Source organism: Coptis chinensis, chromosome 1 (genome assembly GCF_015680905.1).
Source record: "Coptis chinensis isolate HL-2020 chromosome 1, ASM1568090v1, whole genome shotgun sequence".
In the NCBI taxonomy this organism is placed as follows: domain Eukaryota; kingdom Viridiplantae; phylum Streptophyta; class Magnoliopsida; order Ranunculales; family Ranunculaceae; genus Coptis; species Coptis chinensis.
This window is the reverse complement of record NC_141456.1, coordinates 85,997,006-86,022,656: the sequence shown is the minus strand read 5'-3', so window position 1 is coordinate 86,022,656 and position 25,651 is coordinate 85,997,006. Positions and strand designations below refer to the sequence as shown.

The 25,651-nt window shown below is 37.1% G+C and overlaps 1 protein-coding gene across 1 annotated transcript; it reads left to right on the top strand.

Annotated features, from left to right (window-relative positions):
• Positions 1-1,737: 1,737 nt before the first annotated feature.
• Positions 1,738-2,130, top strand: LOC147525604 (uncharacterized). The gene has a single exon (XM_086580068.1). It carries the CDS (start codon positions 1,738-1,740, stop codon positions 2,128-2,130), a length of 393 nt encoding a protein of 130 aa, XP_086436194.1.
• Positions 2,131-25,651: the final 23,521 nt, after the last annotated feature.

Here is a 25,651-nt window from a genome sequence, read left to right as displayed (position 1 = left end):
GCCATATGCAAGCATAACTGGAGCGTGGGTCGCGCCCTATACGGTAGAAAGAGAATTTTTTTTTCTCTAAGATGAGATGATTTTTTTTTGCTGTTCGGGGGTTTATGAAGTGATTTTGTGAGGTTTCCAAAGAAGGAAACAAGTCACGATTTCTGGAAAAAAAAAATGGAGGCGCTACCCCGAACCCCGTCGGACTTTGCGAAGGCAACTAAAAGAGTTCGGTGAACAGGATGAAGCAATGAATATGGGCCATAACAGTTGGGAATTTGTTTTCCATTTTATTGTTCATAATTGCTTATTCTATATGCATTTTTTATTTGTGGATGTTTGTTAAAAACTAGGCCCACATGAATAATAGATAACATGGACATAGACCTGACCAGTAAACAGAAAGATCCTCAGTTCTAAATAACTAAGTGGGAGCGGGAATTTGTTTCATATAAATCCCACGGTCTCCATTACTGGTTTGTTGGTAATGTAATTATACTTGCGAGTCGGTTATAGTGCCTTCCTCCATATCAGATGAGTCTAATTATGGATTACCAGAACAGACTTCTAAATGACAACTATATGAAGTTATTAATGTATGGATTCACTTCTCCATCTGAAGGGATTCATTACAAATAATGGACTAAGAAGTTGAGTAATGGTATACACTTAGGGTGTGTTTGTTATGATGGAAACACTATGGAAAGGAAAGGAAAATAAGAGTGGTCCACCTTTTCCATAGTTTATAAGGTGTTTGTTTACCCATGGAAAGGAAATGGGCTTTTCCATATGGAAACAAAATTATTGAAATGGAAAAGGTTTTGTGTCCTTAGCTAACCCCTGAAATTTTTGTGGAAAGGAAAGGAAAGGAAATAAATAGATAGGGACTTACTACTAATACACTCATGACCCAACAATACAATTATTCCTTTCCATAGCTTTTGCAAACAAACATGATTATTCCTTTCCCCAGTTTTTATTTTCCTTTCCCCAGTTTATCAAACACATACCATTTAAAATTATTTCCTTTCCATTCCATTCCATAGTGGACAACCCATTTTATTTCCTTTCCTTTCCATGAGTTTAAATTTAACAAACACACCCTTAGATGCAAGTAATGGTATCCTCCCCATCGGAGTCACTGCTATTATTTGTAGGACCAAAGTAGGTCAGCAATTTAGTTTTACTTGTCTAGATGGCATGTGTCCACTTTAACGAGTGGTGTGCTATTAAATTGACGAGAAGTAGAACTAATAGGAAAAACCTCTATACACGAATGTAGATAGGGTAAACGTCCACACTATCGTGGCTTACTACATCTCAGTGTGTAGGGTGCTGACGGGTTAATTAATTGATTTTTAAGTTAACTCCATAAGTATTTCCACGAATGAAGAATGGTAAACGTCCACACTATCGTGGCTTACTACTTCTCGGTGTGGAGGGTACAAGTGATGGGTTGATTAATTAATTAATTTTTGTTATTAACTCAAGAAGTTTTTGCCCTACATAATAGTTATTTTATGTGATTCTCAGGTTTTCAAAATGGTTACATTCAACCCACTAGCAACTATTCTTAAGGAAAACAAACTTCTTGGCCCTAATTACATAGATTGGAAACGCAACTTGGATATCGTGTTGACTGCTGAAGAGTATAAATATGTACTCAATGAGGAATGCTCACCTAAGCCTAAAGATATTGTTGGAGAAGAGGAGAAAGAAGCATTTAAGAAGTGGAACAAGGCAGATAAGATGTCGCGGTGTTACATTCTGGCATCTATGTCAAGTGTGCTGCAACATCAGCATCAGGCCATGACCACGGCTTATGATATGATGCTCAATCTCAAGGAACTCTTCGAACACCAGAATAGGGATGCTAGGCAAACTGCCATGAAAAACTTGATGACCACAATTATGACTGAAGGGACTCCTGTAGAGGATCATATACTCAGGATGATGGCTTATCTGAATGAGTTGGAGATCTTTGGAGCTGATATCGATGCGGAAATGCAGGTCGATATCATTCTCATGACGCTGCCTGAGAGGTTTGAACCGTTCCGCCTTAACTACAACATGAACAAAAGGTTGTATTCTTTGGTGAAACTGATGACAGAACTTCAGTCAGTTGAGAGTCTCTTTAAGTAGAGTGATGTCCAGGTTTATACTACTGAGAAGGTTTCTACTTCTACGCCTAATAGCGGAAAAAAGAAGAATAATGTTCAGAAGCATAAAAATATGGCAAAGAAGGGCATGGGACCTCAAGGAGCTGTGAAAAAGCCTAAGGGCAAATGCTACAAGTGCAAGCAGTCTGGACACTGGAAGCCATATTGTCCTCTTCTCAACAAAGAGGATAATGGAGGTATGTCTCATGCACTAGTAGTTTAAACATGTTTAGTGGTGTTATCTACCAGAACCTGGTGTGTAGATACGGGAACCACTAACCATGTCTGCATTTCGTTGCAGAGGTTCTAGGAAACCAGAAAACTTAGTGCTGGAGAGATTGCCTTATCTTTGGGGATGCTACCAGAGTAGTAGCTGTTGCAGTGGGAGATGTTTGTTTATCTTTTGGTAGAAATAAGACTAAGGTGTTAAAGAATTGTCTTTATGTGCCTAATTTTAGAAAGAACTTGATTTCAGTTTCTATGTTAATTAAGGATGGATATTCTATTTCTTTTAAATCACAAGATTGTCATTAAGAAAAATAAATTTTTTATCTATTCTGGTACATTAGAAGGCAATTTATACATCATTAATCTTATTCCACCCACAGTGCATTAAATTTTACCCAGAGTAGTATTATTCTAGAAGTATTGAAAGGAGAGACATTAAACTACTTCATTACCAATTGTACAATAATAGGAACCACAAAGTGTCACAAATGACGTACAAAAATAGGAGGTGCTTCATCGTAGTGGGAGGGTTGTTAGACAACCAGATAGGTGATTGGTTTGGGAATGTCTTTAGACATAACCACTGATAACCAAGATCCTAATCCCTGGACCTACAATGAAGCACTCCAAGATAGAGATGTAATATCTTGGCAAAAGGCAATGAATTCTGAGATGGAATCCATGGATTCTAATAAGATCTGGGAGCTTGTAGAGCCACCCAATGGTATAAAACCCATTGGATGCAAGTGGGTTTATAAAATGGATGTCAAGATAGCTTTCCTTAATGGAAGTCTTGAGGAAACCATCTATATGGAGCAACCAAAAGGATTCATTGAAAAAGGTCAAGAGCATCTTGTTTTGTACAAGAAATTTGATGGAAACATAGTGGTAATTCTTGTGCTTTATGTAGATGACATCTTACTCATTGGAAACAATGTGAAAGTGTTGACAGACATAAGGGTATGGTTATCCAAACTATTTGATATGAAGGACTTAGGAGAAGCGAGTCACGTCCTTGGGATCAAAATTATAAGAGATCGTAAGAAAAGGATGTTGTGCTTATCTCAGGCTACCTATATTGATACTGTGTTGACTCGTTCTAACATGCAATACTCTAAGAAAGGTTTTTGCCTTTCACGCATAAAGTTCCTCTATCAAAGGATATGTGTCCCAAGACACCAAAAGAGATTGAGGACATGAAAGCGATTCCTTATGCTTCGGCTATAGGATGCTTAATGTACGCCATGATATGCACGAGGCTAGACATCTGCTTTACCGTTGGCATGGTTAGCAGATATCAGAAGAACCCAGGACAAGGGCACTGGACTACGGTAAAACATATACTAAAGTACCTGAAAAGGACTAAGGATTATATGTTAGTATACCATGCAGATAGTTTGGTTCCTTTAGGGTATACAGTTTACACTATCGTGAACTCCTAAAAAGTATTTCCACGAATGAAGAATGGTAAACGTCCACACTATCGTGGCTTACTACTTCTTGGTGTGGAGGGTGTTGAAGGGTCAGATAGGGACAAGAGTAAGTCTACCTCAGGTTGTGTGTTTACCTTGTGAGGTGGAGCCATAGTATGGAGGAGTGTCAAGCAGAAATGCTTGTCTGACTCCACCATAGAAGCTGAAAATGTGGCAGCCATTGAGGCAGCCAAAGAAAGAGTTTTGGGTACGGAACTTCTTGTAAGCAAGTAAACACATTGAGCGCAAGTACCACCTAAAAAAGAGGAGATGTTTATGTTACCAAGATAACATCAGAAGATAACCTAGCTGACCCCTTGGCAGGCATGTTGAGGGGATGGGAATCAGATGTTCGGCAGCATAACTTTAAGTATAAGTGGAAGATTTGTTAGTAGTATACTAAAAAGCAATGCTTTGAGTATAAGTGGGAGATTGATAGGGTTATATACTAAAAGCATTACTTTTGTATTAACTCTAATTCTTTATTTTTGAATGAGAATCATATGGGAAAATGTTATGCATATTAGTTATATGCATGTGTCTAATACTTTATGTTGTAGATGATATGGTGTGAACACACAGAAGATCATATCATCAGTACCTTATAAAGTATAAATAATCGTTCACAACCTAGATGGATTTGGACAAACCATTAGTACGGTTGTAGTATAATCTGGTATTAGTCTATCTTGACTATAGGATTACACTAGTACACTTTGTGTGTATTGAACAAGACCAAGTGAGGTTGTTTCTCCTTATACTCACTATATAAGAGAACAAACGCCTCTGTTATTATGGATGCTTGTCATCCTAATCCTGATATAATAACGGGCACTTACATGCATTGTACATTGCTTTAAATCATCAATGAGTGAGATTCATATGTGAATCAACAAACTCGATGGATTGGGTAATGACATTGTATGTAAGGTGTGATGTTGATTATAGAAGGAATCCGTGTCCCGCAAGAAGTCGGGTTGATGATATCTCCTTGAGGAGCTCAAAAATATTGTCATGTAAACCCTGTAGGTGGATTTATTCCAACATGACAGTGAGGCTGAGTGGTACTACTCAAGGACATAAGAAGTTGATTAATGTAGTTGTCAGTAACTTGACTTAATTAACGGACATTTGATATCTTAAACACGGGGAGATCAACGAGCATATAATATGGAGCCCATAAACGCTGACACGTAATTTGGGATTAGGTTGGTAGTGCAACAATGGCCTTTAGTGGAATAAGTCATTTGTTGACGGTCTTGGGCTGTGTGTTCGGGGTGAACATGGGAAGCCCAAGCCCGTCAGGAGGCTCAACCCTAATTTCTCATCATGGTCCCTATTTTAGCCAATAAATAGAATACTTTTTCTCTTTGGCCAAAATTCACTATTCATTGGTTCTGAAAAAGAGGCAAGAAAAGTAGATCTGAATTCGTTTCTGATCTGGAGAGAAAGAAGGGGGTTGGTAGATCGTTGTCCACACAACGTCCAATCTATTCTAAAGAAATACAATAGAAGATCAAGGGGTTGATTGTTGATTCTGATTCATAAAGCTTGGATTCTCAGAGTTATCAAAACCGGATCTAAAAGGTATGTTCCCTATATCCAAATCGTGGACACCCATTAATTCCGCTGTGGCGTGGTGTTCGCGGTTTGTAGAAATAGTCGTTCAGAAAATAACGGTTCTTACACTTCCCTGACCACCTCTTTCATGGCAGGGTTCAAGCGATGCTGAAGTTCGTGTGAAGTCTTCACATTATCCTCAAAATGTATGCGATGCATGAATACACTAGGGTTAATCCCCTTAATGTCGTCTAGGGACCAACCGATCGAGGAACGATGTTCTTTAATCACCCTAATCAAATGTGCCTCTTCATCAGCAGATAACTGAGAAGATATGATCACTGGATGACTACCATCCGGATCAAGCTGGATATATTTCAACTCAGCAGGAAAATGTTTAAGCACAGGGGTGGGGGGAATGGGTAAAAAGGCTTCCGGAGGGTCCTCGTCTTGAGAAGTGAAGACTTGTTTAGGTAAGAGGTCTTCAAACTCGGAAGATAAAGCTACAGAAGGATCTAAGGTAGGAGTAGACTCGAAAAGGGCACTGACTTCCTCTATGTAGGAGTCGTCAACTTTCGAAGGAAAGGAATTAGTTCATCTGATTCTCTAGAAACATGTTATTAAAATAATCTTGAGCTAATCTCTCAATCATGCTAACTTCTCCATCGATAGTCGTATCGGGTAACTATTGTATCATTTTGAAAACAGAAATATGGTCAATGGACATGGACATCGAACCATCGCGGCAGTTTATTAGCGCAATGGTAGTTGCCAAGAAAGGACGTCTTAAGATGATAGGAACAGAGTCGTTAGCGACTTCTATGTCGAGGATAACGAAGTCGGCTGGATAGTGAAAATCTTGAACTTTAACCAACATGTTTCCAACCACACCCTTAGGATGCTTAATAGAACGATTAGCTAATTACAACGTCATTTTAGTTAGTTGCATCTCTTGTAGACCTATTTGTTTATATAGATAATAAGGGAGTAAGTTAACACTCACCCCCAAATCTAATAGCACAATCATCATGAAGGTATCCCCTAAGGTGCATTGTACAATAAGACGCCCAGGGTCCTTATACTTAATGATTCCATTATGTTCAGATAGAGTGGGAAGCTGTTCAGTTAAAAAGGCATCTTTTGGAATGTTTGTTTTCCGCCTAGTAGTGCACAACTCTTTTAGAAACTTAGCATGTTGTGGTACTTTTTTAATAGCTTCAAGAAAAGGTAGGTTTATCGTTAGATTTTTAAAAACTTCTCTAATCTCGCCAAAATTTGTATCCTTGTTTAACATGGCTAGTCTCTAGGGAAACGGTGGTTTCTCTCTATATTTAGCATATGGATCAATAGGAGTTTTAACGTTGGTCGCTTTCCTCTTGGGTTGTGGTTTAACTGGTACCTCTACAGGAGTAGGATCTTCAGTTTCTATATCGGGATCTAGTAATTTTTCATTTTCAACGACCACTAGTGGGGTATTAATGGGCATAGTTACGGCGTTATCAACCACTCTACCAGAATGGAGAGTGGTGATGGCATTTAACTCACCTACGTTTAAATTTTCATTACTAGTATTACCGGTTACTTCAAAGGTTGTGTTTGGCGTCTTAGGATTAGGTATAGCTTGACCTAGAAACACACCTTTTGGTTGGGCTTTCTCTTTCGTTAACTGTTGTATGGAATGATTAATAGATTGTAAAATCTATTAGTTAGCTTGCATGTAAGCTTCGAAATGATCCAGTTATGAAGGTGTAGTGGCCACAGGTGGTATGATTGGAATTATCTCACGTTGATTATTAATGGGTGGGTTGTGATAGTTATTATTAACCAGTACAATACCTCTATTGTTATTTTTATAATTATTATAATTATTATAATTCCCTTGTCCTTGTCTTTGTCATGGTGGAGCTTGGTTGTAATTGTTTGCTGGCCTAACATTTTGATTATTAAACCTCGGAGGTGTAACTTGTTGATTATTTCGCCGACCGAAGTTGGGGTCTCCAAGGTGAGTTAAGAATAGGAAGTCTATTAATGAAGCAAACATTATCCGACTGTGATGGTGGTTGTGATAGTTATTCATAGACAAGAGGACAATAGGAGTCGGTATGCTGAACGCTGTAACAGAAATTACATGGAAGAAAGTTGATGTTCATGACAGGAGTAGGCTTCTGTTGAATAGAAATGGTTTCTACCTTTTTTGAAATAGATTCGATTAGAGTTATAAGCTTAGGATCAGTTTTGACCTCAAACATATGTGCAGCCTTGGCTGTGGGTGAAGAATTAGCGAATGGGATGTCATTACTGAGTTATTATTATGCTTAGATTGATCTTCTAAAAACCTATAAGCCTCTGAGGCTCCTTTACTAAGGAAACTACCCCCAGTCATTATATCAAGAACATTTTTATGATGATGTAAAAGCCTTTTCAAAAATGCATGAACAATTGTGTCTTTCACAAGGTTGTGATGCGGGCATTCAATGAGAAGATCAGTGAAATGATTCCAGGCTTCTGAAATGGATTCATGAGGATTCTGGCAGAATAAATGAATCTTTTAAAGCATATCATCTTTCTTCAGTGGTTAGTAAAATTGTTCCATAAACAATTGAACAAGTTTGGCCCATGAGTCCACAAAATTAGGAGTTTGGGCAGTTAACCAAGATGCTGCCATATCGACTAGGGTTAAAGGAAACACCTTTAGTTTAATTTTTTCTGAACCTACGGTAGGATGATGAAATGTGTTAAGAACTTGTTCTATCCTACTCATATGCTGATAAGGTTTCTTGTGGTCTAACCCATGAAAAACCGGTAACAAATTAAATATATTCGGGGAAATTTGAAAATCCCCCACTGGGTCTGCAAGAAAGATGCATGACTTAGGGCTATCATTTAGGGCTTTGTAAAAATCAGAGAGAGGAGTCTCTGTTTCTTCAGCCATTATTGCAGTTGTAGTGTGTGATATTCTAGATAGGCGTGTGCGTTGAAGTTTATGATAGATAACGTTAAATGGTTTACTCTTACCAGACCTCAATCTCATGCAAGACTAAGGCCAATATGAAAAAAAACCACTAGCAGCAGTCAAACAACAACCTGATATACTAGAATTAAAACTCCTCTGACAGTAGTATAAACGAGGACTGAAAGAAGTACCTGAATGCCTCCTTGCTATGCGTACGAATAGCGTCTTTGATACGCGATCTTAGTGTATTGAAGAAGTATAGAACACTGAAAAGTAAAAATAAATTGAACAAAATGAGAACCTATGACTAACTTGTGAATCGGGCTTTTTTCAGAAAGGGCGCGGGTGCGCTCAATATTGTTTCGGGAAAAAAAATTCTAGTAACAAGAGGGCGGGTGCTCTCAGATGATAGAGTTAAGAGGGCGCGGGCGCGCTCTAGGTACTGTTTCAAAAGAAAAAAAATATGAAAAAACAACAACCACAGTTAGAACCAAACAATCGGGTGGGTAGGTGAAATGGGATATTGGTAGAATTGAAAACACGAAGGGATACTAATCTAAACACAACTAAGATGGCAGCGGCGCCATTTGATAATAATAAAAATAAAATGTTTTCCTAATCTTAACTAATTATGCTAGGAATAAGTAAACACATTATTCTATGTTTAGATCAAAGTTCTACTCTCAATTATCCTGCAATAATGATAGTCAGAATTCGTTCCACTCCTAGTTGTTTAAACGTAACAGTTTCACTAACTTAATAATTCTATAATACCCGTGAGAGCAATGGTTTAATTATACTAATATGGTGAAAATAACTAATTAAGATGTTCTAAATTATACTATGGCAATTTAATAAAAAGATGTGAATGAGAAGAAGAGTATTATGGGGATTTGATTCCACCTTGACTAATTTTTAATATGCTAGTATAGAGTTGTTGCAATCCTAATCTTTCTATTTTCATATAAAGGTTAGGTATTTTTAATCCTTAATTATTCATGTCAATCTCTACCTACTAATAATTAGCATGTGAGGCAATTGAAACCCATTATCATGGTGAATTAACTACCTTCTAGAGTGGAATAGTTTACTACAACTATTCTATATTAACACATCAAGTCTTCATCAAAGCTTCAATCAAACCCCTCTAATGGAGGTTTAGCTATGATTTATTGAACTATCATAATTAAAATAATAAGAATAAGGCATAATGAAGAACTACTTTATTAAAGATAACTTGACTTGAATTAATGGTGGCTAGGCTAATAAAACATAAAACTAAGTGTAGACTAAATTAAATAACTAATGGAAGAGTCTAATCAATTAAAAATATTAGAGAGTTAGAGTTTTGCCTTAGTCCTCTTTATATAGGACAGGGCTAGGTTTACAATTTCGTGCATGGGCTTTGGGAATATGTTTTGGGCCATTAAATCAAGCACAAAACTTATGTACTCAGGTCCAAAAATGGTTTCTCTACTGGAAATTACTGCAATAGCCGTTTCGTCTACCTTTTCTCCTCTGATTGGATCAAGGACTGAACCATTAGAAAGCTCTTTCCGAGCCGATCATTTTTGACATATAATAGGCCCAATTCCAATATCTAAGTCTAAAGATACGGCCTACAGAAGTTATGTTGACTTTTATGTTCTATTTCTGCCCGCGTTTACTTTGACTGGACTTTAAAAAAAGGTTTTTTCTCCTTGAAACTTGGCCTTTAATCATAGAACTTCTTAGCAACCAACCTTTGCTCCTTTTCCTTACAAAAGTGACATATTTCTTCACATATTTGACTCCAATACCTGAGATACACAAAAGTATGTAAACAGAACTAACTCTTATTTATTATAAACATAATTGGTCTAAATGTAATATTATTAAGAGGTTAAAATTACAGTTTTGGGCTCTTATCACTTAACATATGTTCTATTTTATTGATGGTATGATTATTGTGAAACTCTCTTATTTGTTTTTATGCTTGAACAACATCTGAGTTCGGGATCTGGAGATTATCGAAATAGAAAAAATAGCTCGAAAATCGGACTGGAAGGACATGTCTGGCAAAAACAGCTATAACTTTCTGCTCGGTGATCTGATTTGCAATATGCTTTTTGCGTTTGAAAGCTAACTCAGGGGTTTTCAAACGGTGTACAGTTTAAAGCATAGTTTATCCTGACCTAGTTCAGTTTTATAGTTCTTTATGGGCCAATTTTCAGCCGAATAGCAAAACGTGAAAATCCGATTTTTCAATCGGATAGGTATCGTACTCTTTACCAAATACATGAAATTCTTTGTTTTATATTCTGAGATGATTTTTAACTTAGAATTACATGCTAGGATTTTTAATTTAAGAAAGTTAAACCAAAGACTATATGTTCTAGTTATTTATCTAGTCAATATGTTGTGGCGATGGGTGTTGATTAACATGCAATGAAAGTTTTTGCATTGACTAGATATAATTGTTTGAGATTAATTTCTTTTTTGTACATATATGATCACCAAGTTTATATTGGTGTCTTGTTGGCAAGGGATATGTATATAAGGAGATATGGAAGTTTGTTGATCCCATATCAAGTAGCAATGGAGCTACACATCTATTGGTGTAATGGGCTCTTACATTGACCCCACGCCATAGATGAGGCCCAGTTGTAGATTGGACTCAGTGATGGCTAAGGTTGGGGACAATATCAAACTTAGGTGAGAGATCTATGAGGGTACCATATGTGGTCTCTACGCTTGGCCCTGGTCATGCCTGATGAGTTAGACAAATCCAATGGTTTGGTTGGGCCAATTTTAGTCAAAGGTGGAGATTGTTAGCTAGGTATATGGACCGAATTGGATGTTGTTGATCTTATTAATCTTATACATCTACTTATATGATTTCTTGTTCTATTAATGTTCGGCATAATAGATTATGTCATATTAATAGGAAATATGTTAAGAACATGAACATAATTGGTTTAATTCCTAACTTGAATGATGATGAGTTTGTACACTGTAAATTTTGCACTAAGGCAAAAATCATGAAGAAGCATCTTAAGTCAGTTGAGAGAAGTACAAATCTGCTAGACTTGGTATACAATGATATTTGTGAGCTTGAAGGTGTTCTGATTAGAGGTGGTAAAAGATATTTTATTACCTTCATTGATGATTGCTCGAAATTTACATATGTTTATTTGCTGAAGAATAAAAGTGATGTTTTTTTATGTTTTTAAAGCTTATATACTTTAGGTTCAAAATCAGCATGATAGAAACATTAAAGTGATTCAAAGTGATTGAGGTACTGAATATGGTTATGTTGATTTTAATCTTTTCTTGCAATCACATGGTATTATTCATGAGACGACAACTCCTAATTCACTTGAAATGAATGAAGTAGTTGTGCATAAGAACATGACACTGAAGGAATTAATTGTTGTTATGTTGCTTAGTTCTGGAGCACCCTCAAATTTTTAGGTGAAGCTATTTTGACTGTATGCTATATATGTGTAGAATATAATTGTTTATTCTAAGACAAAGGTTACACTTTATGAGCTATGGAAGAATAAGAAACCTAATTTGAGTTATTCCAAAACATGGGGATGTCTGGCTTTTGTAAGGAAGCATGATCCCAAAATCTCAAAGCTTGAGAGTAAGGCTTTTGAGTGTATTCTTTTAGGCAATGCTATGGATAGCAATGCCTACATTTTTCTAGATATGAAAATTAATGTTTTTTGTTGATTATCTTATGCTGAGTTTCTTGAAGATAGATTTCCATATTTATCTAGAAATAGTGGGGGTGCTAGTGGGGGTATTATCCTCCAAAGGCCTAATATTGATGTTTCTAACAGTGACATATCTAGATTGCATGATAAAATCATGGACACGGAAGATGAACCTAGATGATATAAAAGAGCTTAGGGTCACTAAGGTCTTGGGACCCAACTTTGTCACTTTACTTTGGAAGGAGATCCCTCCTCCATTGAAGAAGCTCTCACATCTTTTGAGAGTTTTGGAGAGAAGTCATTCAAGTGAGATTGATTCTCTCATGGAAAACAAAACTTGGTAACTTGTTGATTTGCCTCTTGGTTGTAAAACTATATGAATAAAATAGGTTTTAAAAAAGGAAGTTTAAAACTGATGGTTCAGCAAACAAGCTTTAAGGCCTGACTTAAGGTCAAGGGCTTTAAACAGAGTGAAAAGTTTGATTCTTTGACGTATATTCACATGTTATTAGGATAACATCTGTTAGAGTATTATCATATGTTATTGTTGTTCATGGATCTTATTATTCATCCATTGGATGTTAAAACTACCTTTCTAAGCCAGGATTTAGAATAAGAGATTTACATGGATCAACTAGCAAGTGTTGTGGAACGGTGAAAAGGTATGCACATTACTTTAGTCACTTTATGCTTGAAACAAGCACCGAAACAATGGAACAAAAAGTTTAATCACTTTGTCAATTGCCAATGGTTTCAAGATAAGTGCAATGGACAAATGCATATATTATAAGTACTTTGATGGGATATATGTGTTATCATATGCTTATATGTTGATGATCAACTATTTTTTGGGTCTAATACACATGGTGAGAAAGAGACCAATAACATGTTGTCTTCTAATTTGATATGAAGTACTTAGGTGAAGTTGATTACAAGATCATCTATTGGCATATGTTAGATCAGTCACACTTTATTGAGAAAGTGTTGAAGAAATATAACCACTTCGATTGCATGCCTATTTGTTCTCTGTTTTCTTCTAGTGTTAAATTATTTTGTTAATAATGGTGAACCTGTTAATCAGAAGGAAAATGCAAGTATCATTTGTAGTTTTGAGATATGTTATAGATTGTATAAGACCTGACATTGCCTATGCAGTAGGTGTTCTTTGCAGGTACACTAGCAAGCAATAAATTTGGATTGGAACATCCTTTCAGAAAACTCTGAGGTCACCAGTGGCTATGTGTTTAGCATTGGTGGAGGTGTTATATCTTGGAAGTCCAAGAAACAGACCATTATAGCATAGTTTGTTATAGAGTTTGAGATTATTGCTTTGGCTAGTACGACTAAAGAAGTTAGTTGGTTACGAGGCCTTCTTACTCATATACCAGTCTGAGATAGACGGTATTAGCTACAATGATACCAGTCTGAAAGAGTCCATATGCTTTTTGATTTTGTGAGATCTTAAGATAACCTTACAAATTCACATGTTAAAGCTCAGGCCAGAGATATAGTGTGGACTGCACTACTAGCATGGGATTGAAGCCCCTTTGAATATGAACATATTTAATGGTAACCCAACCTAAGGACTGGAGATCCCAAGAACTAGGTTCAAAGGGAAGAACAAGTCACAGAATGTTGGTAATGAGTCATGCATTGTTGTTTATTAATCATTTCATGCTTGATTAATAAAAATGCATGATATCCTGAAGCAATTACATAGGTTGAGTTTTCTGGGAAAACTCTTAATGAAGTTCTATGGTTCATATGGGAGGAGTATATAGCTACAGGAGCACTCTTGATATACTCACCTAGTGAATGTGAAAGTGAGGCTACTTTCTATGAGGATTTGGGCTAATTCTCTAGATCATTCATGACACCATGATGGTAAGCACAGGGCCATAATGTGCTAGCTTGAGAGGAGAACGTTGGATGTGTTATGTGTGTTGAGAACTTATCGTATACACAAAACCTAAGTTTAAGACTTTGTCACTTATGGTTCTCATACTTTTAGTATTCTTCACTACGTAAAGGTTTAAGTCTTGGACACCTCTATTTATGCATTACATATTGAAATGATATTGATTTCCTATATAATATATCTTATTTTTATGAAAATAAGTGGGGGATTGAATAAAAAACGGTTTTGGAAAACCTTCTCTTAACATAAAAGATTCCGTTTTGGAATTGGAAAATACCAAACCTTGTGGGGCTCCTTTCTAAATGGGTAATTGTATCAGTTAACCCAATAAAATAGGATCCACTAGGGTTTGAGTAGGACTCTTGATCTCCAAGTTTTGTACTCTATAAAAACCCCTCTTTGAGCAGCCAAAATCAAGAGATCAAAAAAAGATTATAGAAAACCTATTTTCTAGATTATTAATTGTGGGCAATCAAATCAGTTTCGCGTTTGTCTTCTTTTCTTCTTTGTTTAAGTGTAGTTAGCATTGAAGATTGATTTATTATGGTTGTTGTATCATGGAGGTTGGCGTGGTCTGTTTGCACAAAGAGAACAGAAGCGAAACAACCTGAAAGTGAGTGTACCGATCTACACCTCAGCCTTCTTGTATTCATAGTTTGTTCTTGTTATAGATAATTATTCCCAACAACCTATAAAAATAATAGTTATGGTTGTCATCCATAGGCCCTCAATGACCACTCTAAGGCCCAGGGAACTTCTCAGTAGATAATTCAGATTGACTGGCTGGCAATGTCATCAGCTAAATACATAATTGGATGGGTTGCCATCCAATTACAACTTCAATAACGGTACCTCTTCTCACACAATATACTGAACAGGATTCAACATTTCAACTACTGCTACGATAATAAGTTGTTTGGAGTTAACATTTTGGTTTCAACCAGCCCACAATCTGTAAAGAGAATTCTATAAATTCAACCAGACTAAATGCAGTTTACTTAATCATATCCAACATCATAAGGATGTCAATGGATGGACTGGACGTATTTCTTACTACGTTTGGCCTGTCGCCTATGATCACTCAATCCAATATGTTTTACGTCTTCCCGTTATGGAGGAAGTGGGGAACCAACATCTCTACCTATTTCATCGTTGCAATGAAGTTTGTCAACCATCTGAGCTATGGATTAGAGCCTTATATAATTTATATATATATTCGGGAAGTTTGGCTCATTGTGACAAGGTCAGCTTGCTTATTTTTATTTAACCTGGGAACTGTAGGATCAACTGACGATAGGATCCCCAAGTTTGTGATTGAAGTGGTCTCATATACTTGTACAAGCTACAATAACAATAACTACATTCTGACAGGTAATAAGAGAAAAGAATGTTGAATTCTTAGAAAAATGTTAACAATCATGGAGCATTTTGCTCAGTTAACAACTTATGCAGTAAACTTTATAGACCAAGATTAATGGTTACAGACACTGATCTAGGTGGATCCAATTTGTTAACTAGTCAAGTGTGGAGCCTAGAGATTAAGACTTGATAGGAATCTGCACTTTATGGGCAAAATGAACCTATATTATATTAAGACCCATCCCAACTACAAAATTAGGCACTAAAATAATCAAAAATATATTATTATTAGTATACAATTATTATTAATAAAAGTAACAGCTACTTTTGTATTCTACATTAAATGGACATTATGATTTTAACACATTCAGTAAAATATTTTGTTTTGTAATTTTATATCAATTGATATAGTTGTGGCCACCATATCCCTAAATGTTTTTTTTTTCCCCTAAATAACTCTTTTTCCAAATCCACTTAAAAAGAAATTCTATCTTATGTGGCAGAATCGCTGTCCAATGGCGGAAACTAAAGCCACCCGCGTGGCTGAGATCAACTCCTCCACACGGCCTATCTCTTCCCAAATAGGAGACTTGAGCCTAGCCGGCAGCCGCCTAGGCCCAAGACGGTTAGGAGTACAACCAATGTTTCCATCCACTGCCACTCTCCAATCCCCAGTTAGATCTAAAAGGGTTGTTACGCAAAAATGAGAAAACGATGAATGACCTGAACAGGAGCTACAATGAAATACGGCACAATAAAGGAACTCCCTTCCTACAAATTGCAGCAAAAGATCCCTAATAATGGGTGTAGATGCCTAGCCTCAGATGACAGACTAGTTCCAAGCATCAGGGCTATTGGTAAAAATGGAAAGACACACTGACAAACACCAACACAGGGAACCAAAGCAAGATAGCAGGTAAATAATACACTTATGCCCCATTAACTTTATGAGTCTGCCTATTTTTCCCTTAAATTTATGTCGTGGGCAAATATCATCAACACGATATTCCATCCCAAATATCATGATTAACTAGAGATATCGACATGTTTGTCTATATTTTGCGCATAAGTTTGTATGTTGCAGGTTCAAAGTGGGAAAAGGAGGAGGAAGAAGAGAATGGACACGTGGCAGGAAATGATTGGGCAAGACTACAACTGGAACACTATATAAAGACTGGAAGGAGGAAGAAAAGATTTATTGGATTCATACCAGAAAAAACTGTAAAACCATAGCAAAATAGAGAGAGAAAGAAAAACCTTATAACCACCATTATTGATCAATATAGAAGTTTATTTCATTATCATTTCAATCTTTAATCTTCATTAGTTCATTAGTTCATTCTCATTGATCTTAGATAGTTTTTCAGAACACTACAATTTCATTTGTATGTGTTGCAGTATAAGTTTGATCAGACATGGTTCCATTGCACCTACTGCCCTCAGTCAAAGATCTAGATCTCAAATTATCTCCACCAATCATCCTCTTTCTGCTCTTTGTGAAAGATAATTATGGAAACTCAACAGAGATGAAGGCCTGGGCCTTTCATGGAGTATAAACTACCAGAGCCTAGTATGACACACATAAAGACCAGGTGATAATCAATACTGGTAACTGAGCCTAATTTATAAGTTACGCATCTATAATTTGTTGTTTTTCATACAAACTTTGAAAAAAAGTGCAAAGAATTACTAAAGAGAGGGTCCAGGAACAAGACAGGAGAGTAAGATTGCTAGCACAACTTGGTTAATGTAGAGGTTTGGTGTTTTAGGGTGAACAACCTGATGATCTATTTAATAGGGAATGGATGCACTCTTCTTGGGACAAGAGTTGCCTACGTATCAAGTTTCTTGGGATCAACTTGAATCAAGCCTCATGTAGTTCATCTCTCTCTACTTATAGATGTTTGAGCTGACCTTCCTTATTTACTCCAGGCCGTTGTCAAGGGTAGATCTACATTGTGTGCTATCTTGATGATTTGCAATTACTCATGATGTTACAAAGTAAATGTCTCCTTTATTGGTGCGTTAACTAAACTCCCAGATTGTGCTAGATGATTTGCTTCCATATATGGCTATAACTGAGATTCGGGACAACTTGAGCTTGGGTCGTTATGACGTGCTGGTATAGTGGTACGAGATGGTGGAAATACGACCTGGTGTGGACACGTGTGCTATAGTTACATGAGCGCAGAACGGAGGGTACTTACACAACCCCTTTTATTTTATTTGTTCTTTGGACAGCTGTATTGTGAAAAGGGAAAAAATAGAATAAAGTCTTCAACACATGTCACACAGCTAGCTTTGCTTGGTTTAAAAAATGTGCGGGAACTGTTGGATCTGACCCATGGGCCCAAAATCGCGGCGGTTTGTGGGCGAGTTATGATCACTTTCGTGGGAATACAAAAAGGTTTTGTCAGTTTTCAAGGTTTGTGCGGCTAAGGGGTTTTGGTTTGCGAAAGGTTTTTCATCTGTTCATTCTACCAACAAAGGAAAAGCAGAGTGACAAAAAAAAAAGAAAAAAAACTTTTCTACCCTTTGTTCTCAGGTTCATCTTTCTATCTCAAAAACTTGATCTTTTGTTTCGTTTCTGTTTTAGTAATATCGATTACTAGTGATAGCTTGAGTGGGGAAGTTGAGGTTGATCAGTGGAGAGAGAGAACTTTGAGTGAGGATGATGATGTTGTTAGTGCACGTAGTGGAGGTGAGGCATCATCGTCCTCTTCACTGGAGACGACGACTGATGTGGCGGTGTCTAGGTCGGTGTGGGATAACTTTGGGGATTTGAGAAAGGAGTTTGGCTGTGATTATGTGCCTCGAGACGGTGGGGTTATAATTACGTATGGCCAACTGAAGGCGGGGTTGAGGTTGTCGTTCTCACGTCTGACCTTGGACATTCTGAACTTCTATGGTAAACCACCCTTGCAATTTGTGGGAAATAGTTGGAAGGTGCTACACGTGCTGGATTTGTTGAGACTCAGAGGTTATAACATCTGTTTGTCTGACGTGATGGAGCATTTCGCTATAAAAATTTCTTCTGCTTTGAACTTTGGTTTTCAAGTGATGAGGGGTAAGTCCCCGGTGATTGTTGGTGTGAGTAAAGAGGAGTGGTGGCGTAGGCCTCTATTGATTGTGGGGAATTATTGTCGTCCTAGGTGTGAGGTGCAAAATCGTAGTGTGAGGACTGATAGTAGGTCGTTTATTTGATGTGGGTCATTTTTATGTTGTAAAGTGTAGGTTGTAGGTCTTTTGTTTTGGTTATAAGTTTAATATTATGACGTTCTGATGTTTGTTTGTTTTGCAGAGGTCATAGTTTGGAATCGTACGTCCTCGGGGGCGATTGAAGAGTTTTCTAGACTGACTTTGGAAGAAATGGCGTCTTTGTTGGGGGAAGTTACGCACTACTTCAAGAGACGAGGTGGTGCGAAGATTAACAAGAAGAAAGCTGAGTAGAAGAAGAGGGCTCATAAGCTTGTTCTTGATATCTCTGATTCTATCTCGGATAGTGGGATATAGAGGGAGAGCCGAAGGAAGGCACTTGTTTCTGGAGTGAGAACGGCTGTAGGAGCTGCTTATAGCCGTTCTGCTGCAAGACGTTTCGAGGGTGGTGATGGGGACCTAGCTGGTCATGGTGGAAGTGTTGGGGGAGAGTGGTGATGCTCCTACTCCTTTTCGGAGGCCTCAGCTGAAGAGGCACTCTGAAGTGGTTGAGCCTGAGGAGGTGAAGAGTGATAGGGTTATATACTAAAAGCATTACTTTTGTAATAACTGTAATTCTTTATTTTTTGAATGAGAATCATATGGGCAAATGTTATGCATATTATATATGTTATTAGTTATATGCATGTGTCTAATACTTTATGTTGTAGATGATATGGTGTGTGATGAAACACAGAAGATCATATCATCAGTACCTTATAAAGTATAAGTAATCCTTCACAACCTAGATGGATTTGGACAAATCATTGGTACGGTTGTAGTATAATCTGGTATTAGTCTATATTGACTATAGGATTACACTAGTACACTTTGTGTGTATTGAACAGGACCAAGTGAGGTTGTTTCTCTTTATACTAACTATATAAGAGAGCAAACGCCTCTGTTATTATGAATGATTGTCCTCTAAATCCGGATATAATAACGGGCACTTACGTGCATTGTACATTGCTTTAAATCATCAATGAGTAAGATTCATTTGTGAATCAACAAACTCGATGGATTGGGTAATGACATTGTATGTAAGGTGTGTTGTTGATTAGAGAAGGAATCTGTGTTCCGCAAGAAGTCGGGCTGATGATGTCCCCTTGAAGAGTTCATAAGGATTGTCAAGTACATAAGAAGTTGATTAATGTAGTTGTTAGTAACTTGACTTAATCAACGGGCATTCGATATCTTAAACACGGGGAGATCAACGAGCATATAATATGGAGCCCATAAATGCTGACACGTAATTTGGGATTAGGTTGGTAGTGCAACAATGGCCTTTAGTGGAATAAGCCATATGTTGATGGACTTGGGCCGTGTGTTCTAGGCGAGCATGGGAAGCCCAAGCCTGTCAGGAGGCCCAACCCTAATTTCTCCTCATGGTCCCTTTTATAGCCTATAAAAAGAAACCTCTTTCTCTTGTTATTTTTCACACTTAGCTCTCAAGGTTTTACTGAAGCAAAAACAGATCTAAAAATTCGTTTCTAAGGTTGTGAGAGAGAGAGAGAGGCCAAGTGAGAAAGAAGAGGTTGGAAGATCATTGCCCACACAACGTCCACTCTGTGCATAGGAATACAACAAAAGATCAAGAGGTGGTTGTTGATTTCATAGCTATTGGATTCTCAAAGTTATCTTAGCCGGATCTAAAGGTAAATTTCTAACCAAACCGTGACACCCCTTATTCTGCTATGCGTGGGTATTTCGCGGTTCGTAGTAAATCATTTGGCGAAACCATAGCGGTTCCTACAAAGAGGACCCAGACTGAGTCTAAAGAACGACCTGGTACGGTGGAAGGTCATACGTCTTCAGGTCAGGCTCCTTTGAAGAAGATGAATCTGAGGGATTTGGTTGTAGATGTGGGGGTGGCTGATGCCCGGGGCAAGAAGAAGCCTAGTGAGACTGAGCCAGCTGCCCAAAAGTGTAAGGGGTCGGGGAGTGCGACCCCAGGTGACAAGGCTGCTGCGTCTGACGTCCTGGATAGGGTGGTCAGCTACTATGACCTAGTGAGTGGGCTGAGAAAGCTAGTGAAAAACAAGGACTGCAGCTTCAAGTCTTCACTAGTTGCTAGAGGGTTGCTGGACAGCATTGCCTTCTACGGAGATAGGCACCAGCTGGAGATGGGGAAGGATTTGGATGCAAACCTGAAAGATATGGATTGCTCCATTTGCTTTGTAAGTGTCTCTCCGATCTGAGCTTTTGTTTTGTGCTTTGATGTATTGCTTTGTGACTTATTTTGTTCTTTGTCAAGTCCTAGCCATGTATAGGAAGCTGAGGGAGATGACAACTATCTCCGATCTATACAAGAAGGAGCTGGATGCTGCCAAGGAGGCCTATGACAAGCTGGTAGCAGTGCAAGAGGCGGAGCGTACTGAAGTTGAGGGGATGTGGGCTCAAATTGGGGACTTGGCTTGTAGGGTCGCCTTGTTACAGCCATCTCTTGACACTTCCAAGATGGAGGTCGGGCATTGGGTTGCGGAGTACAAGAATGCGCAAGCTATTACTGAATGAGCTCAGAAAGAATACAACGACCTGGTCGACCTAGTAGAGAGTTGGGATGTCTACGTTCTGGTGGATGACTACATGGATCTAGAACATAAGTACAAAACCCTCAAGAAGTCAGTCGAAAGTGGGGCTGCAACAGTAGCTGTGGAAAGTGTTATTGCAGATGGTAGTAGATGATCTGACCTACCCACCGACCAGAGTGCTACTCCAGCTGCTCAACCAACTGAAGATGCTGCCACAGAAGTCGTGAATGCAAGTGATGATCCAATAACTGGTCCTGTTGGTGAAGAGGGTTGTCTTCTGGATCCTTTAAATGTGGAAAATCTTCCATGTGTCCTCTAATTAGCTCTTCTTTGTGATTTTGATTGATGGTGGATGAAGTGTTTAAACTATATTCTCTTTTGTGATTGATACTGATACTTCTATTTTTTTATGGGGATGCTGAGGTCGTTTTTCCTGGGATAACCTGGGGGCCTCTAGTGTCTAACCCAACTGTATTTAGGTAGAAATATTTAAATTACTTACTTGTTGAGATTGTGTTTGAAGTTTGCATGCATGTGATTGCTTTAATTACTTTTTGATTTGTTGTTCGACGACCTGTGTTGTGTGGTAGTTGATAACTCGTAAAAACTAAAATAGATTACTCTAACCTTATTCTTACGGTATTAATTATTTATTTCCTACTCTCACATATATATTCATGCAATATATAAAGTACGGAATCGTTCCACTCTTAAACTAGCAAGACATAAGTGAATTCAACTAATCAAACACAAAGAACAATGGTGAGAGTAATGTGTGTAGTGTTGTGATTTATTTAAACTAAAACTAATTATAATTTAAACTAATTTAACTAAGCAATTAAAAGGTGAATTTAATGAATTGGAAGAATATAGAGGAAGGAAATTCCACCATGCAATTCGATTGGCTATTGGTTAGTCATCGAATCAAATATTGATCCCTAGTGAATACCAAGTCCTCTCGAATCAAGGTTCCACTAGCATGAGAGTTTAGCTCGATCACAAATATCTTTGATGGTGACTCTAAACTCTAGTTCATCATTATGAGGTTTATCTCTAAACACTCATAATAATGAACTTGAAATTATATTCTAAATAATAACTATTCTAACAAGCAATCATCCTCACATGACTTTCTTAACTTCCTCTAATGGAGGTTTTAGCCTAATATCATTATACTATCATTCCCAACACAAGAACAATAATAACAAGTCATAATTTAATAACTAATTTAAACTTTATAAATCTAATTTTAACAATAGTCTAAGAATCAAAATAAAGACAACCTAATTTCTGAATTTAAAACAACTAAAACTAAATAAGAATTTAATCAATAACTAAATTGAAATGAAAACTAATATTTTATTATAAAACTAATAGTGATTCTAAATAATGATCTACTTTGTTCTAACACTAATTAATTGAAGGTAAAAACTAGATCTAAAACAAGCTATTCTAACTAATTAATGGAGTCTAACCTAATTTTCTAATCTAGATCTAACTATGCTTAAGAGCTAAGTCTTCTCCATACAAATGGAGGAGACCAGATCCACTTTTTCGTGCATGGGCTGAGGAGCCATGTTTTGGGCCGAAAAATCAAGCCCAAAACCGAATTTTTTCAGTCCACAGAGGCCTTTTCAGTTGGATTTGACTTCCACGGACTTTTCACCCACTTTTGCTCCTCTGATTGGATTAATGCTTGGACCATTGGAAAGCTCTTTCCGAGATGGTCCTTTTTACATAAGGTAGGCTAAATTCTAAGGTCTGAGTCCAAAGATACGACCTTCGGAAGTTCTGCTGGTTTTTGTGCGCTGTTTCTGCCCACATTGACTTTGACTTTTCAGCTTTGACCAGGCTTTAAAAAGGCTTTTTCTCCTTGAATCTTAGCCTTTAATCACATAACTTCTTAGCAACCAACCTTTGCTCCATTATCTTGTAAAAGGGGCGCATTTCTGCACATATTCGACTCTGAAGCCTGAAATACACAAAAGCACGATAACAGTACTAACTCTTACTTATTAATCACATAATTGGTCTAAAGCAATATTGTTAAAGGGGTTAAAACTACAGTTTTGGGCTCTTATCAAACCACCCCCAAACAGCATTTTGCTTGTCCTCAAGCAAATATGAGAAATTAGAATAAGTGACCAAAAATGGAGTTATAACTAATCTCGTTTCGCCGAGTGCGATTACATTGACCATATGCAACAAGGCCTTCAACCACTAGGAATTCCCTAGTGGATGAGTTATAGCCTCGTGAGAGTTTCCCAGTAAAGGTACTCACAAACTTCATCTATACTACAACGACTAAGAAATAAAACTATTGTTTCCTTATTTATGTCTCAATGATCTATACATCTCACTAGTATTTAAACAAAAATGATCATTCTAAAACTTAAACTAATACATGTATAATAATCAAATCATCTTAAGATAAACAATTATACAATGAACTATGATATGAAATGGAATGGTAGGTCCGTTTCTGAAACTTTTGGGTAGCTTGCCTAAGTAGGTTCTCACAAGGAATGTGTCAAAACACATAACACTCAGATTTTTCCACTCAAGTTTGCTAACTCCAGTGTGCAGTGGGCACACGTTTCCTCACAATCTCAATGCCAATCCAAGGAAGTCGAGATCAATCAAACTCATTTACCACTTACTATCACACCAACATATTCCTAATTGAGCTAGAGGTCTTTATTAGGTGATACGGGGCGTAGGTGTTGGTTAAAGAAGGAAGGAAATGGATATTCAAAAAGACAAGTCTGAGAAAGTAGGGTCTTCATATTATGTAACTAGAGAAAACTTGTTCTTTTGCTTCTACACTTTGTTTCCATCCTTAACCTTTTTATTTTGGCTTTTTGACTCCTTTTATTCTTTTTTTGGAGTTTTTATTTTATTTTATTTTTCTTTTCTTTGGATGGAAACTTTTTTTTTTCTCTGAAGCAACTAACTAATTTTTGTTTACATTTCTCTTCTCTTTTCTTCACTCATCCCATTTCTCAGACTTATCTAGATAAGTAGGCTGATTTTATTTTTTTCTTTTGTTTTATTGGGTAAAGGATTTGTGGTTTGTGAAAAGGCTAATGAAAAGCTCAGTGGGGCGACTAGCGGATAATAAATTTCATATAGGTATGAATTTCTGGCTATATCAATCCAAAGAGGGCCTAAATTCTCGCTTAGGATATGGTGTGGTGATCAAACAAGTGGATGTGTGATTTCTCTACTCAGAATTTACTTCTCCCTTGTGTCATCACTCAGATATTTCACTCTTATGAGGCTTTTAGGCTAGATGCTCACAGGATATGTATTAAGTACTCTAACTTAGGTTTCAGAAAAATACTGCCAAGTACAATCAAAGATGCTCATGCAAGATGTTCGTGAAAAGATGCAATGACTATTACCTACGTATTAATTTATGTTTCAAAAATTAAATCCTAATTCAAGTACTACGTGAGATTTCTAGACTAATATCATCATGGAAAAGGGAACAATACTATTATCACTAAGTGCCTAGTATAAACAATATTTATGATTTTTTAATTTTTTTTTATATAAAGAAAAGTGCGTAATTTACATCCTAAAAGTGCCTAACTTTTGCAAATGTTTCTATCCCACCCAAAAACAATTGAATGCTTTGTCCTCAAAGTGTAAAGAGATAAAGAAAGAATTTACCATAGAAACATGGCAAAAATTGGCAGTATCTGTAACAGAAATATTGTAAAAATGATATGATAACATGAACCACAATTAAATTGTTACGTACGAACTAACACAAACTCTACTGGAGTAAACATGACAAGAAAAGGGTGGCAAAAAGATTTGAAATGAAATACCAAAATACGCCACCCTCAAACAAAATTAGAAAACTCTTTTTAAGTTTGAAAATTTTTGTTTGGCCTATACTCCATAAAGTTGGTATTATACAAAAACTTGGGTCTTTTAAAGTCGGATTCCCTAGACTTAATGTGATATATATGTATTAACATGCAGTTTCCCATATATCAATAATCTAAATAATTGTGGATCTTTCTATAAATAGTTAACACGGGATGCACCATTAAACAGAATTAAGCACCAAGATTTCCTATGGCTTGGCTTAGTAGAATGGGAGTGAATTCTGATGGATCTAGAACCTAATCGAGCATAAAATTTCTTCTTTTTCTTTGAACGAAAAGATGTCCAAGTGAATGATCGTGAGAAAATGGATGGTTGTGGAAGATATGTAGGGTATGGATAAGTTTTAGATTGAAGGAATGGAAAAAAGGAGTGCGTGGTTTTAGCATAAAACTTATTGGTGGCATGGGTTGGTATTATCACACATCTGAAAATGAAGGTATGAGGTGGCTCTTTAGGTAGTTCTTGAGAGGGTGGATCATCACAGGCTCTTAGAAACTTGTCGAATTCCTCATCTAGGTTGTTCACATCCATATAATTATGGTATTCATCTCCATCTTTGAGGAATTCATCTATCTTGTCTATGATGAGGTTGCTCTCTAGCTCTTCTTGTAGGTCGGGGGCGTGGTGGAAAATTCTTTTGCTAGTTCAGTTATGTTCAAGGAGTCAAAATTGTGATCTTTGTCTTCT

What these genes read in the sequence shown, in the direction of transcription:
- LOC147525604 (XM_086580068.1), top strand. Translation starts at nt 1,738, where the DNA reads ATGTCGCGGTGTTACATTCTGGCATCTATGTCAAGTGTGCTGCAACAT.